Consider the following 12578-nt stretch of genomic DNA (forward strand, 5'->3'; position numbering starts at 1 on the left):
TCACGCCTCACCTGAGCCAACCCGGGTTCCATCCCGGCCCTTGTCATTGATACCAATACCTCACCCAACCTCAGTTCAATCCCCCCTCTTCACGTCTTCATCACCAACACTCATTAGTACTCTATACTCTATACACATATTGATGAAACAACTTCATCCTGAACCGACCAATCCTATCATGTGATTAAAACTTGCCAAGCTTACCTTGGTGGGTCTTGTTATCAGGTAGTTAGAAGGGCAGAGCTTGCAACTCCACCATCCCCTTTTCCATTCAGAAAAAGGGTTTCACAGCTGCTTTTGAGTCTTACAACGTAAGCCTCCCTGGTGAGACTGTGCTACCACACAGACCAAACTTAACAAAATACCCCCAACGCGGGGCTGAGTGGTGAACAAAGTGCTGACAACTGCAGGGATGGAATCAGGAATAATTTGGAGGTGTTTTAATGTAGAGCATTGCACAAAGATGTGGTTCAGCTGCTGGAGGCTGTAGCTTGCTTTTTTGTGAGCTACATACCTACAAAGTCCCAAGCATGAATAGATGCTCTGGCATCTTGGCTATCTTTCTATGATCTCAGAATCTAAAAGGTCTTGTCAAATAAAAAAGAATGAATGAAGAGGACAAGCAAAAACTGGATGTTCTTGGACCCCCACACTGCCAGCATATTTGGCTGGGATGAAGTCATCCCAGTTTAACTTGGATAAACTCAACTCAGCTAATTGTGCTGCCAGTGCCAGTCTCAAGCACCATGTGAGATGAGGGTGGTTCTGGCTTGCCTTGATTCAACAATGTAACCATTACAATAAATTTATTTGTAGCAGCGTCTAAATATCTTAATATATTGCTGTTACACTGTAATAGTATTGTAAAATGTGCTCACTGCGTTACACAGTAATGTTTGTTTTGTGTAAAGACGCGCCTGTGTGCCACAGTTTCTTTTTAAATTCATATATACAGGGGCCAATGTGCCATCACTCTGATACACAATAGGCTGTAATGGGACTGTATTGGGGGATTGATGTGCTACAATGAGTTGTGAAATCATGTATTGTTGCATTCAATACTTTGTATTGGTAGTGCATTGGTTCTTCAATGTGCTACAGGCTAATTTCTTTAAGTCTGTGTAACAGTGTCCAATTACAATACAGTATAGTAGCCATTATATTAAATATATTGTAATGGTTACATCATTGCTTGACTTGTTTCAAAAATCCACCAAAAATATTTGGGTTGGTTGATTGATGGGGGCGGGGTGTGCTCTAAAAATTGGCACCATAGATGAGCTTCTAATTTTTGGTAGCTGGTATGGACAACATCAAAACTGTAGGCTTTAAAATTCAAAGACTGTTTTTTTGTCACTTTTTTGTGGTTGGTCTACGTGCCATGACCCCTGCATTAGGCCTACATCCCTCTCTGCAGGAGGGGTGGCTTTGCTGCCAGCCAAACTTAAGCTCCACCCAAATGTGATACCACCCAAACTCTGAACTCCAACCTCACACAATGCACATGGGGAGGGACTTTGATAAGTTAGTGCCCAGACCCGCTCACCACAATTGGCATATTTAAGCTTGGGCGCGCAGCCCACTTCTGGATGAGATCAGGGGGCCCAAGCACCATATTTGAACTATATTCTGCGGGAGCTCTTTTGGGGGTACCTATGGGGAGATATCCAAGGTAAGCTAGCTGCGGCAGTTTTTGTGGTCATCATTATGCTCAAAACCCTCTGGGCGCGCCGCCCTTGCGCCAGCCAAAGACACACCCCTTGAGGGGGTTTTGTACGCGCTCATTGGCCCGCACCATCAACCCTAGTCCGCTTGCGCGTGGATGAGATATATCCTGTTGAAAAGACAAGCAGGCCCTTTCCCTGCACCAAAATTTGATTTTCTACGCTTTATCAAGGGCTTGATACATCTTGTTTAAGAGCATCCGCATTGGTCGCTGATTAAGGAGGGATCAGCGCAGCTAATCCTCCTTGGCAACGGCATTGGGTCCGATTTAGTTGGAATAAACTCCTCCTTGGAGTACAATTTGGACTAAGGAGGAGTAACTTTACTCCTTGCTAATCCTGGGAGTAAGCCTTGCATGCGGGCACTTATCCCCACTCAAATGTATGCACCAAACACAACTGACATAAGCTGCAGGTGCATACACCATACTTACACATTGAATTGGCACTCACCAATGTGGTTGACTGCCAAGATTAGCGCTAATCCGGTAGTAAGCTAATCTGCTACTACCGGACTTACTCCTGCACCAATTCAGATGCTTAGTAGCAGATTAGCTTACTACTGGATTAGTTCTATATAATCTTGGACGTCAACCACATTGGTGTGTGCCAAATTGATGTGTAAGTACGGTGTATACACCTGTAGCTTATGTCAGCTGTGTTTGCTGCATACATTTGAGTGGGGAGCAGTGCCCACATGCAAAGCTTACTCCCAGGATTAGCAAGGAGTAAAATTACTCCTCCTTAGTCCAAATCGTACTCCAAGGGTAAGTTTAGTTGGACTAAATCAGACCCAATGCAGTTGCCAAGGAGGATTAGTTATGCTAATCCCTCCCTAATCCGCAACCAATGCGGATGCTCTAATAAGCTACTCTTATAGCATCCGCATTGGTTGCGGAATAAGGGAGGATTAGCGTAACTAATACTCCTTGGCAACGGCATTGGTTCCAATTTAACTGGACTAAACTCCTCCCGAGTAAGCGGGAGTGAAGTTACTCCTTGCTAATCCTGGGAGTAAGCGCTGCATGCATATTCACATGCATTCAGACACTCCTCCCCACCCAAAAATATGCACCAAACACAGCTTACATAAGCTGTAGGTGCATACCACATACTTACACAGATTTTTATCCCGCACCAATGCGGTTGCCGGCCGGGATTACCGCTAATCCAGGAGTAAGCAGATCTGTTACTCCTCGAGTCACACCCGCACCGATGCGGATGCTCTTACTGCATTTCTGAGCCAGGTTTTCAACCCAAATAATTTTCAAAATTTCATTCATCCAAATAATGCCGTATTAATTCTCACCCCTCACATTTCTGCTACTTTGCACACTGTCACAACATAGTGCAAGGGAATATGCTGTGACAGTTGGTACTCATTTAAGAATGGCTCTGGACCCAATGGGGTTGTTTTGAGTTCTTGTCTGTGGGACACACCCAACTGGGTTGAAAGTGGTGCACATACAGCCAATCCGAAAAAGCTTGGTTTCTTTGGATGGAATTTCCAGCGGAAATTCTTTCTGGATTTGCCAACCTGTGTGTATCCAACAACAAAGTTTGACAGATGGATATCCATCCCCGCGAGCGCAGTTGCTATTGGCGGCGCCGTTCGGTAGCAAAAAAAAATGCAGGCCGCTGGGGGGACCAGCACCATGACACCCGGGTGCGTTCGTCGGAGTGGGAGTCCAGGGTGAAAATTGGTCAAGGATTCTGATTCTGTAATCAAAATCCGGGAAAAACAGCCAGAAGTCTCTGATTGAGCTTGCCTGATTTTGATATAGGCATCCTGCATATATCAAAATGTCCAACCTTGTCACTTCATTGCATACAAGGTTGGAAAATCCCATAGGAATTTCCAGTGGAAATTCCCTCCAAAGCATCCAAGCTTTTTCGGATTGGCTGTAGATAAAAAAATGAGTCCGTGGTTGCAGTGGTTGGGTCAAGTATCTCGGAAGGAAGGAACAAGAAAAATGGTAGAGGAAAACAACAAGAAGAAAGCCGAAGAAAGCGGAGGAAGACAAGATTTAGCGGGCTTGTGAATCAAGACAGATTGGTGTTCCGATGGACGTTCGAGCGAGGTCGGTCGAGCTTGCAATACAACAACACATAATACTACAGGACTGGTCCAACCATCACCTTTTTTATCTCCTTTCTTTACCCTTATTGTAAGATAGAATTGGAAGAAATGGGGGAGTATTACGGTCGGATTAAAGAGTTAAAAAGGAGATAGGGTTTCTGTTATCCAAGCACCAAGGAGGGGAAGAAAGTTTTGTAAAATTCGGCGGATCTTTCGTCGATCTTTTCTGGGTTCTCGTCTCCGAAGACTAACGCTTGACGGTCGACTCTAGATGGACCTGCTTTTTATTTTTATTTTTTCAAAAAAGGGCGTGATAAGTAGCGTATTTTATTGAGCAGAAAAGAGACGAGAGACTGACCTGGATGGTCGAAAGAGTGCACCATGAAGAGTTCAGGTTGGGAACGAGTGCGGACAAAAGAGCGCGTTTTGAGGAGGGAGAGCGAGAGTCTCTTGATGAGGATTTTCAAGCCGGCAGTTCCTCGGGGATCTAGGAGTAAGAAAATTGAAGTGGGCGAGGTTGAGATCAGAAAGAGTGAAATGGAGGGAGGCGAGTAAGCGGCTATCTTGACCTACGAGGATTGCCGGGCTCGCATGATGGCGCCAGGACTTGTTCCCTCCGGAGCGGGCCCTGATGTCGATGGAACCGTGTCCGGCACTCTGGAGCGTGCAATTTATCGCCCTTCTTGTCGTCCGCCAGGCCGGGTTCGTCTCCGGACCCGCTCATCTCCTCCTCTTCCACGGTCGGGCTCAGGAAGGAGCCCATGGGCACACTCTTCAATCCGCCTGTCCCTGCCCGCAATGGGAAATCTGAGAATAAACAGCGAGCCCATTCAGTCTTCCCCTCTTTTTTTGTATTTATAAGGTGCCCTCCAATGTGCAAGTCGGCGAGAGGAGGGTGGCCCTTGACGAATGGAAAGGAGCTCAGGAGAGAGCTTACCGAAGGACCTGCGGGTCATGCGGGCCGGACGAGCGCCGCTGGGATGCTTCGTTACCCATAGACGATAGCAGTTGGCCGGATAGGATTCGTACTTGTCGCGGACGGCTTCACAAACAATGAAAGTCTTTAGAGAGAGAGTGCGTTATCTCCTGTTACTGTCTGAACAACTTACAAGATTCAGAGAATCGACGGAGGTGGCCCATCTCTGGGTAGGAATGATCAGAGTCCGTGTTGTTCTGTATGAGATGAATATAAATAGGTGGAGGAATATGAGCCCTTGGAAGGGGCCAATTAATAATTACGATGATTATAAGATAATAATATTTAAATGATAATCGTTGGGGGAAATCGAGACGAGAGAGTGCGAAGGTTGATGGCCCATCTGGGAGCAGAAGGGTGTATTGCGATCCGCAAGCGCAAGCTACTTCCCTGACGTAGGTAGTTCTTGTTGCTCTGCTTCTTGTTCTTGTTGTTGCCAGTTGGAGACGGATGTGCACTACTAGGAAGGAAGGTGGACAAGAGGCGATGGAGGTGTGGTAGTGGTTGTACATAAACAAGTTGTATGCGGTCAGTTACTAAGTACTTAACTAGGCCAATGGCCTTCCTCGACACCGAGGTTCCTGGTGACGGCTGGATTCGGAGATCGACATCGATGGTCGCCGGTGGCCGTCTGGAGATCCAAGATACCCAGGGAATGGACGAAACACACCATCTGCTCAGCCCACAGTCCTTATAGGCCACAGCGGTGTGACGAGGGCGTGTGTATCACGAGCGATTGCCAATGACCCTCTTCGGAGGAGAAGGAGAAGGAGGACGAAGAGGAGGAGGCCAGTCGGCGGTTCAGGAGAAAGCCGGCGGCCATCTCGTCAGCTTTCCCCCTATTTCTAATTGGTCGACCGCCTTCATGTCCTTGTCAAGCAAATTCAAGTTTCCTTCCAGCAGCCTGGACATGTCCCATCCAGTCTGCCATCGCTACAATTTCAGCTTGCGGAACGAGCACGTGGATTTCTCGCGGGTGTCTTGATCCATCTCTCCGTCCAGGCCGAGCTGCTCGTCAATCGGCTCTATCAACTCGCCCATGAAGTCGGATGGAAATCATACGTATCGTCGACTGTTGTGAAAACCCTTCATCCGCCACCCCAAAGCACACTTTCTCCTTCAAGGTATGTAACAGGTCTAGTGTTGCAACTGCTCTTTGAACGAGAAGACTGTGAAGCGGAAGATTTGAGAGATCGAGATGCTGAGCGGGAGCCTGTGATGATGATACATACAATATATGTCATACACACATAAAAAATTGTTTCAGATCGCGTGCTTCTCCTGAGGATCTCCGCAAGATGTGTGATCGAAAAAAACAGATTGCTCGGTTCAATACGTGGTGTGGTGGATGGCCGACAACCAGCCTTTCAGGTACAGATGGTGGCAAGAATCTGTCGATGTCGGAAGAACTTGCGAGCCGAAGCTCAACAAGCTATTCAGCTATAAACTGCCTACATCCTCAAGTCATCTCTCTCTCTCTCTCTCGATCTCTGCTGAAGACCACTAGAGGGTACATGATTCTCAAACCATTGGCCATTCTAGGCTGGACCCTTGTTAATAATAATGTAGGTCAAAGACCTTTTTGTTTATAATGCTTATTGATTTGACATTACGCACCATGGTGGTACTACTAAATGTGTAAACCCACAATGAGGCTGTAGTTATAGCACTCCCCAACAAGTTTGCTTTGAGGGACCGGTCAAATTTGCAAAAAGAAAATAAAGGGGCAGGCTAAATGGGCACCAAGAATTTACTACATGCACAGCAAAGATGGAGTGAACTAGTGTTCACTCCAACTTTTTTTGGAGAACATTAGTTCACTCCAAAATCTGGCAAGTTTTGGAGTGCACAGCCCTGCACTGCAGGACTTCCTGTCAAGATCAGCTACAGACCCGGAAGAACCAGATCACAGCCTCTGGGACAGCATGTCCTTGCAAAAATTAAAGTTTTCTGGCTGCAGATCTGGTCCTGCAGGGGGCTGCAGATTGACAGGAAGTCATCCACTCTAAGTTGGTTTGGAGTGAACACCCTGGCACCCCCTTTTTGAACCTTTGTGTGAGGATTTTATCTGAATTGCTAAGAAATCAAGAACCAGACTAAAGACACATGACATGGAGTTAGATGAGAAAACATGAGACAAGAACAAATATAAGAAGAGAGCAATTTACCACCACAGGATAGAGAGAGTATAAGACAACCAAAGGACTAGATAAAGAAGGTGAACAAGGAACAAGCACACTGGGAATAAGAAAGGAAGGAGTTGAGACAATTAGCCAAGATAGGAAGGATTGAGGCTGAGGTGCTTTTCTCACCAAATTGGAGAGTTGAGCCGTTCTTGATGAGCAGTCAAATCAAGGTTGGATGAGAGTATCCTTTGATCTTGATCTTGAGCAATGTTGAGGATTGAGATGAGAGTTACAACGAAGTCAATGTAGAAAGCTGAGGATAAAGTTTTGAGGAAGCGGTGGAGTTGATGAGGAGATGAGGAGTAAGGAAGGGATGAAGAAGGAGTGGACTCGGGAATCTTGGGGAGCAAGCACTGAAAACACGGACGACAGGAAGAGATTCTACTGTCTCTGTTGCACGGCTATCACAGAGGTGTCTAACAGCGAGCAGAATTCAACACTTTGGCTGGCTGGAAAGGGAGTGCCTTCCTGTGCACTCCAATTTACAGTCCTGCTCCTGTCAGCTGGGCACGCCAGGAAAACCCGGAGTACTCCTCCCAATGGTCAGTGTACATACTGGCCATCAAGGGAAGAAAGTACAATGTACCCATCTGATTTCTTTACAGCCTACAAAACCATCAGGATTAGCTTGTTTTTCTACACTTTTTCATGTATCCAAGAATGTGTATAATCCCATTCCTTGGAATTACTTGTAATGTAAAGAATTGGACTTCTGTGGTCATCCAACCTGATGCAGACCGGATAGCCAGCCTGGCCTAAACACATAGCCATACTTTCCTGGGCATGTACACAATATAACCCAGTGGGTATTCATTTCATACCAAAAACTCCCCTGAGAGTGTGTCCAACGTTGACATCCAGATGATACAATGGCTTCATCGCATTGCTCAGAAAAGGCCCTCACAAGAATGGCTTCTGCATAGCCAATTTTTGATGAAATTAACTAAAAAAAATTAAAGGACAGAGGAGATGCAGAGCTACAACTTGGTATGGAAGGGCTTGCAGTGTAAGCTGAGAGAAAGTGGTAAAAGAGATGTAAGTAAAAAAATCATGATTTTCTGCTTAAAAATCTCTCGGCCTCAGGCAAAGATTGTGATTTGAAACACAAGCCTCTCCTTCAGAGACACTTTGCACCTCCTTGGAGAGGCTTAGTTAAGCTATTCATTGAGACTCATCGCTGCAACTGACAAATGCAAATCCTTGTGCAGCGACATCAAGATGCCCGCAGTGTGAGCTAAACGCACATTGTTCCTACAGGTAACTGTTGGATGATACAATGATAAGGCCCAGCCACAAATATTGGGCATGAAGCACATATTCTATCAATTCCAACAACTCTCTCTTCACTCAAATCAATCCTTGTGATTCTTGGCAAGGCTTTAACTGGGACAGCCTGATTAGCTTCCAACTCAGTGAGAAATGCACCTCAATGCATTTCTTGTAGGGGTTGAGAAATTGACTCCCTCAAATTACAAAATCAACTCCCAAACGCAGTTTACGTTGCGCGAACCGCTTCGGGACGTCTTCCCCGGGTCATTGTGACCGCATTTTGACCCAGGGGCGTTTTGGGAGTCGGAATTGTGATTCCGTGATCCCAAACGGGAGTCGGGATTTTAATTTTACGAAAAATCACAGAAAATAGAGAAATATTTATATCTCCTCACTGGAGTCCCCAAACGCTCCCAAAATTTTACAGAAATATAGATAAACTGTCTAGAAAATATGCTGAGCTTCACGGCATTGGCACACCTCAGGGACACCTTGTGTAGCCGGGGGCTGATTTGGCTGATTTCCTACTAAGGCAAACCACTAAAACCTTATCTATGGTGCTCCAAACACCCCCAAATTTTTTCTGCCATAGGAATACCCTCTCTAGAAAATATGCTGAGCTCCAAGGAGGTATCACACATCAGGAACACCTTGTGTAGCCGGGGGCTGATTTGGCAAATTTCCTACTAAGGAAATCCCACGAAACCTTATCTACAGTGATCCAAATGGCTGCAAATTTTTTTTGCCATAAGAATACACTCTTTAAAACATATGTTGAGCTTCACGGCATTAGCAAACCTCAGGGACACCTTGTGTAGCCGGGGGCTGAGTTGGCAGATTTCCTACTATGGAAATCCCGCAAAACCTTATCTAAGGTGCTCCAAATGGGCCCAAATTTTTTCTGCAATAAGGATAGACTCTTTAAAACATATTTTGAGCCTCACGGCATTAGCACACCTCAGGGACACCTTGTGTAGCCGGGGGCTGATTTGGCGGATTTCCTACAAAGGCAATCTGCCAAATCCTTAGCTACGGTGCTCCAAACACCCCCAGATTGTTTCTACCATATAAATACACTCTATAAAAATGTTTTGCGCCCCAAGGAGGTATTACACATCAGGAACTCCTTCTATAAAGCACTGTGGATAAGGATTTGGTGCAGTTCCTTAGTAGGAAATCAAATTAGCCCCTCACTTATAGAAGGTTTTCCTGATGTGTAATACCTTCTTGGGGCTCAAAATATTTTCTAGAGAGGGTATTCTTACGGCAGAAAAAATCTGGGGGTGTTTGGAGCACCATAGATAAGGTTTTGGCGGTTTGCCTTAGTAGGAAATCCGCCAAATCACCCCCCAGCTACACAAGGTGTCCCTGAGGTGTGCTAATGCCTTGAAGCTCAAAATATGTTTTAAAGAGTGTATTCTTATTGCAGAAAAAAATTGGGGCCATTTGGAGCACCTTAGATAAGGTTTTGCGGGATTTCCTTAGTAGGAAATCCGTCAAATTAACCCCCCTGTTCCGCACGGCCTTCCTGATTGTTTCTACTTCTGTAAATCTCAACATATTGTCTAGACAGTGTATCTAGATTGCCTTAAAAATTTGGGACTGTTTGGGTCCTCCAGTGAGGAGATATGAATATTTCTTTATTTTTTGGGGTTTTTGGTAAAATTAAAATCCCGACTCCCATTTGGGATTGCAGAATTATAATTCCGACTCCCAAAGCCACCCCGGATCAAAATTCGGTCATGAGGATCCGGGGGAGACGTCGCGACCCGGTCTGCGCAACGTAAACTGCATTTGGGGGTCGATTTTTTAATTTATGGGAGTCAATTTCTCAACCCCCTTTCTTGTATATCATTTCATTTTAACACATCCAATTGATCAAACTTACTAGCTACTTCTGATTTATCTCTCATCTCTTGTGTCTCAGATCCTTGTTGACTCCTCATCTAACTTTTCAATTTTTCTTTTGCCAGTATAAAGGGTTTGTTATTCTTCTTATTCAATACTTCTCAGAACTCTAACTAATCTCTGTCAAATCCTCCATCAGTCTCTTCATTGTCCTTGTTGTCTAATCTTTCAGTTGTCTGTCTTTGATATATTCATATTCTATTCAGGGTTGGTTTCTCTTCTTCTTTTCTCTACATTCTTATTTTAAATATTCTTGTTTTTAGTTCTGGTCTTTTTCTTTAAGCAATAAAGAAGTTTAGCATTTTTTCCTGTTACCCAACTGGTTATAGAGGTGAGTGATGTACTTCTCTCAATGTCCAGTCAGGATGCAATGCTGAAGATTATGGTGGTGTGATTTCTTTCTTCTTGTAAATGGAGGACTTACTGTGGGCTGAAATGCTTGATCTGGAGGGAAAGGCCAAACCTTGCTGGCTGGTGAAAAATGATCAAGATTGAGTTTTCACCAGCAAACAAGGTTTAGCAGCTCCCCCTAAATCAATCCATGTAGGCAACACGAAGTCTGATTGGGTGGTTGGCAAAAGCAAGGTTTCTGGTGCTGTACATGATGTATGGGGTCCACTTGCAGGTCCAGGCAAGGGAGTATAGCTTTGAAATGTGGGATCTGCTGATGGAACATGGCCCTGTACAAGTAAATTTGGTTACAAGACTCTCTTGAAAAGAACAAGGAAGCTTCAAAATTCATTTTGTCACCATTTCACTACAAGAAAAAGTCAAGCAAGTGTAACCAGTTGAAATGAGAGCTCTAAGGAATCTGGTGATGGAACTTCAGCCTTTTTCATAGTTTGCCTTCAACCAAGCTTCAATGCACAGTGACTGTGCCAAAAAAACCAATTTCTGCTTGAGTGGAGCTAGAATGGAAGTCACACTGGAGAATGCCTCATCTCAACTGCTGTCACTTGCCTGACTTTTTCTTGCAGTGATTTCTGCCTATGTTTGGATCAATGATCAAGCTGACGTAAATTAAGTACTTCAACAATTGCCATGAAATGTGATAGTGTCTTCTTTGCAGCATTTCTCCACCCAGCCTGGCAACTGATTCTTTTCACCAAAAGCTTTGAAACTCACCTTTATCATAACCTCATCCAGGAAGTCTTTGATGCTTGCAAAAAAGAACTGAAACTATCCCAGATCCCCCAACGCTGGGCCGCTACGCTAAACTATGCTATTTTAGCCCTAAAGTTTAGTGTAGCGGCAAAAAGCACCAGCCTTTTTTGAATGAATAGCGTTAGCGCGCTGTTTGCGCCGCTACGCTGCGCTAGAAGTACACCAATTTTTGTTTAGCGTTAGCGCTCCGCTACAGCCGCTATGCTACGCTGTGTTGCGCTAAGGCGCTTTTAGCGGAAAAAAACGCCTTTTTTGCCGCGAAAATCGCTGTAGCGCAGCGTAGCGCGCGCTCTTTTGCGCCCTGCGTGCTTAGCGTTAGCGCAATTGCGCGCATCTGCGCTAACGCTACGCTAAAAGCTAAAATAGCCTTGTACCCTGTGCGCGTAGCGTTAGCGCAGATGCGTGCAATTGTGCTAAAGCTACGCTAAAAAATAGTGCATTTGCGCTGTGCTACGCTACACTAACAGCTATGGTTAGCTTAGCTGACCCACTGTTGCCCCCCCCCCCAAGCACCCCAAGCTCAATCAAAGGATGGCCCCAATTTAGAATCAGAGTCAGATGCTGACTTGGATGGCAAAGACTACAAATTCTACCCAACCAACTTAGAAATACCTGAGATGAACATGAAACTGAGTCATTACAACAAGGGAAGCTTCCCCTTGGACAGGAAATGGAAGGTGCTAGAGTAGATTGGTGAAAGGTGAATCATCTTTATTTTGATAAATCCGTGCTATTTCATTTCTTACTATTCTCTTTTTCAGTTACACTGCAAGGAATCCCCAGTCCAAGGATTACCCTGCCTGTGAAACCAGCTTGGCCACAGTCAAATTTGTATTCTCAGCTGTACTGGCAATGGTGAAACAACTGCGCTGCAAACAGCGCAGAAAAGCGGTCAGCTCAGCGGTTTTTGGGAGGGATGCGCTGCGCTGAAAATCAGTGGGACAAGCGCTGCACTAACCACTGATTATTTTCACCGGAAAAACCTGTAGATTTCAGCGCCGCTAAATGAGCAGTCAATCAGCGGTCAACCACTGCGCTGACGCTGGTTTCAGCGGAAAACCGCTGACAACAGCAGCAGTGCAGCGGAAAAACCGCTGAATGACCTCTGACCACTTTTTCAGAATCTGCACACTGATTTCGCAGGGCCCCAACATGGTCATAAGGACCAGGTCAGGTGAGGTCCAATGGGCGGTGGACGGGTGGTGGGGAGGTTGATTGGGTGAATGAAACTGTGCAGTTAACGTGCTGGAAGCGCCTCTGTCACTGCAGTC

The 12578-nt window shown here is 45.4% G+C and overlaps 1 protein-coding gene across 1 annotated transcript; it reads right to left on the reverse strand.

The window, feature by feature from the left end:
* Positions 1 to 3965: 3965 nt before the first annotated feature.
* PtA15_1A531 (uncharacterized protein) lies at positions 3966 to 4944 on the reverse strand (the record flags this gene model as incomplete). Its single annotated transcript, XM_053165569.1, has 5 exons — positions 3966 to 4084; positions 4163 to 4291; positions 4378 to 4611; positions 4742 to 4846; positions 4914 to 4944. 5 exons carry the CDS (start codon positions 4942 to 4944, stop codon positions 3966 to 3968), a joined length of 618 nt encoding a protein of 205 aa, XP_053016747.1.
* Positions 4945 to 12578: the final 7634 nt, after the last annotated feature.

The sequence above is a fragment of the Puccinia triticina genome, chromosome 1A, assembly GCF_026914185.1.
Source record: "Puccinia triticina chromosome 1A, complete sequence".
NCBI lineage: Eukaryota > Fungi > Basidiomycota > Pucciniomycetes > Pucciniales > Pucciniaceae > Puccinia > Puccinia triticina.